General features: G+C 37.2%; 1 protein-coding gene across 1 annotated transcript in view; it reads right to left on the bottom strand.

The window, feature by feature from the left end:
• Positions 1-63: 63 nt before the first annotated feature.
• muc3a (mucin 3A, cell surface associated) overlaps positions 64-3793 on the bottom strand; it is a gene marked incomplete at its 5' end in the record, with an annotated part of 9016 nt that continues 5286 nt past the window's right edge. The window contains 5 exon segments of the mRNA XM_035674906.1: positions 64-626; positions 714-937; positions 1410-1504; positions 1640-1801; positions 3564-3735. Coding sequence (XP_035530799.1) covers positions 582-626; positions 714-937; positions 1410-1504; positions 1640-1801; positions 3564-3735 — 698 coding nt within the window. The 3' untranslated portion in view covers positions 64-581.

The following is a 3793-nucleotide window of genomic DNA, read 5'->3' as shown; positions in this document are numbered from 1 at the left end:
AATGGAATTTAATTTTCATAGGTATGTTTTCATTATTGTATAATCACCTGATCACATTAGTGTATGACCTAAAAATAAGAATTGTTGTGTTATCCTTATTTTATTCTTTTTTATTTACTTTTTATTTTATTGAAAGGAACAGGTGTTCTGATGATTTATGCCCTTGTTGAAAAATGTGTTTTGCTTGCAACTGGAGTGTGAGGCAAGGGGGTCGTAAATGGAACTACACCATGCCACAAAACCTTTCACACTGGACCATGAAACTCTGTGCCCCTCATGTTTGTGCATGTTATAATGCAACATCACCACTTACTACAGGCTCACAAACAAGCACCGAGATGGATCAGTACATCTCCGAGAGCAGCCTCAACACAGATGCAGAATAGAAACTTTATAAAGGTAGCATTCATAACAGAATCAGAAATATGAAATATAAATTAACAATTTGGCTTGCAGTAAAGAAATCAATAATTAAATCAAACAATGTTATAAAGATTTAGTTGCTTATATTAGGCAGCAAAAATAGGTCAAAGAAAGTCATCATTATCAACAGTTGAGACTGTCAATTTTCAGTACACAGCTCAGGCATCCCAAGAAGTCCTGATCCGAGGCCTGCCTATCCTCATCTGTGGGAAGAAACAAATATGAAATAATGATTGAAATTTGGAAAACAAAAACAAAAATCTTCAGTGTTTCTATAAATGTGGACTGACTGGCTGTTCGGATATATCCGGTTGAGGCCAACCGGCAGACTGCAAGTTTCGAGCATCCGAAAGTAGAGAATCGTGTCTGTGTGCTGTTCGTGAAGGAGAGTGCATGCTTGCTGATGGGCTCGATTCTCGAGTCAGCTGGTAGAAAGGTACAGGTTGTCTGTTATCAGTGCACTCCTCTCCGACAGCTGATTCTTCTTCTGTGTATGAAGGGTTTCTGTAATCTCCTAGAAAACAGTAAGGATGAATGATACCAGGATGATCAACACAGATCTATACATAAGTTAAGTTTTTGGGGCAGCTAGCACGTTGGGTGACTGTTGTCATTTTATGTCGTTTTAGACTCACTATTTAGCCCCATATGGAGATTGACTCACTGCTGGAGCCATCCTGAAGTGGCCGCTAGAGGGACTGTAGTTTTTGGTACTTCAGTGTTGGCTTTATTTGCTTAGGTTGGTAGTTGTTCAGCCTAGAAAATCATTGCCACAGAACCTACAGCCTACAGACTGCGTTCAGAGTGCAAGCATTGGGATGCTGATTGCAGTTTGCTGCAGGCCACTGGTGTCACTAATAACAACAGCTTTCTTAAAGTTACATATAGAACAAAAATACAATTGGATTAATTGACTGATGAATACTGTAGGTCACATCTGCAGCAGGAAAGAGGCAGTGGTGTGTGTTTTTATAAAACAAACTTACCAGCATGATATCTGTTACTTGGGTTGCTGGATCTGGACCAGTTAAAGTCCTCATTCAGCCAATCATTCACCGTCACCTTTTTAATGTCTCTTCTCCTGTAGACAAAAAGGAAACAGATTAGCTTTTTTATCATGGCACCTGTCAGTGGATGGGATATATTAGGTAACAAGTGAACATTTTGTCCTTAAAGTTGTCAAAGTACTGACAGCCAGTACTGACAGAGTACTTACTGTGTTTGCTTGTGTTTGTTGATCAGAATGTATGCAGTCAAGGCTCCCACAGACATTAACAGAAAAGCAAGGGTTACACTTAACCCTGCGTAGAAAGCAGTCCTCTGTATCGGGAAGCTACAGTCATCACTCAGGTACCAAGTGGAATTCACATTTTGACACCTGAAACAGAGAAGGAAGAACACAGTTTAACTACAGCGAAGAACTATGCTAAACAAGTCCGATAAGGCACCACAAAGAAACATTTATTAAAAATATTTAAAGACAATTAAAGCTGCAGTAAGTTTTATAAAAATAACTTTTTGTAATGTTTGCTGAAACTTTCATTATATCCGTATAGTCGTACATCATACATTTTCTTAAATATTCTAAGGGAAAAATCTGGTTCCTCTGGCTCGTTCTAGTGCTCCTAACAGCTGGGAAAGATATAAACGGGCTTGAGGATAGGTGATTATTGAGTCTCATTGAGTCCCAAGTGTCTGTATTTGACGGCCTGGAAATGAGACTCAAAGATTAACTATTTTCATTGGCTCTGATTGGTGGTTTTCATTCAGGCCCAGTAAATTCTTGCAAATGCCATTAGGAGCACTAGGAGGAGCCAGAGAAATCAGATTTTTTCATAGATTTTCTGTCTCGTGGTCTACTCTTGTGATACAGTGAAAGTTTCTGCAAATATGACTATAATCGAATCTAAAAATTATCTACTGCAGATTTAGTATTTTTATTAAATTTGTTTAGTTAGTTTTAGTTCTTTAGTTAGTAGTTAACTCTAATTTCAAACCGAAGATGTTAAGGTGATATGATTACTATATACTTAGTTGTATGCATTGATTCGTAATTTAGCAATTTTTTGGTAATTTAAATATCTTTCTCTTTGAATATAAAAGAGGTAGCAAAATTGGTCTGGCCCGTAGACTCGGCCCAAATACAGCAATAAATTATGTGGCCCAGATCTGGTAGCCACATATATATCTCAGCCCACTGTATAACCACAGATGATTCATTCTGGTCCTATGTTGGACCACAGGAGAGGTTGTCTGACAAGTGACATTTTACAGCGGTATTTTTATAGCTAGTAGTTTTTATTGCCAGTTAAGGTAAGAGTCTAACGCTTCCATTCCATATGATGTATTATCAGATGTTATATAAAGTTACCCAGCAGCAAAGTCATTGAAATCAGCCCCACCTTTACCAGATGCAACATTAAAGTGATCCTTACACATGATGTACCATTATTTATAATCCACATATATAATATACATTATTCTAAAACGGCCCATTCTGCATAATAACTACTTTTACTTTTGGTATATTGTGGTTGATGCTAATACTTCTGTATTTTACTCAAAGCTGCACTAGGTATACAACTTCATTATATCCTGACAATAGTACATGAGACAGATAATCTGTCTCATGTACTACTGCCTGAACAAAAACAACCAATGAGAGCCGAGAAAGATAGAAAGATGTTTCGTGTTAGTGGCTTGAAGATAGTTAATTATTGAGTCTCATTTCCATGTGAGTATTTCTGTACAATCTGGGAATGAGCAATGAACAATAAACTATCTATCTTGGCTCTGATTGGTTGTTTTCAAGTATAGCAGATTCCATTAGACTTAGGAGCCAGAGGAAGCAAATTTTTACAGATTATCTGTCTCATGTACTACTCAGTATATAGTGAAAGTTTCAGCAAATATGAAAAAAGTTACCTACTGCAGCTTTAAGAAAATATATTAGTACTATTCCCACCACTGCAGTGAAGATCTAGTTGGAGAAATATACAAAAGATACATCTGTTCATGTCTTTGCAGGACTAGATATAAAGTAGGTGGGTGCAGGGAATTGGAAAAAAAAATCTGTTTATTATACAAAAAAGTTCATAAAAGTTTTTATAAACATCCAACTAAGAGCACGGTCAACTTACTTGCAAAGAGGTCCAATGCTCATGTACACATTACAGCTTCCATTATTGTAGCATGTTTTAGGATGTGGATGTAGATGGTTACACACAGTCACACATTTGATCACTCCATCAACAGGCACAGCTTCGTAGTATTCAGCAACATCTGGATTGTCCACAGAGCTACCACATATTGCTGGTGACAGAAACAAAGACATTAAATGGTTAACGGTAAATGGACCTGTACTTGTGTA

This window comes from Morone saxatilis, unplaced genomic scaffold (assembly GCF_004916995.1).
Source record: "Morone saxatilis isolate NCDOM2014 unplaced genomic scaffold, NCSU_SB_2.0 Contig4, whole genome shotgun sequence".
Taxonomy (NCBI): domain Eukaryota; kingdom Metazoa; phylum Chordata; class Actinopteri; family Moronidae; genus Morone; species Morone saxatilis.
Note: the sequence above shows the minus strand (reverse complement) of the source record. Positions and strands in the feature narration are given on the sequence as shown.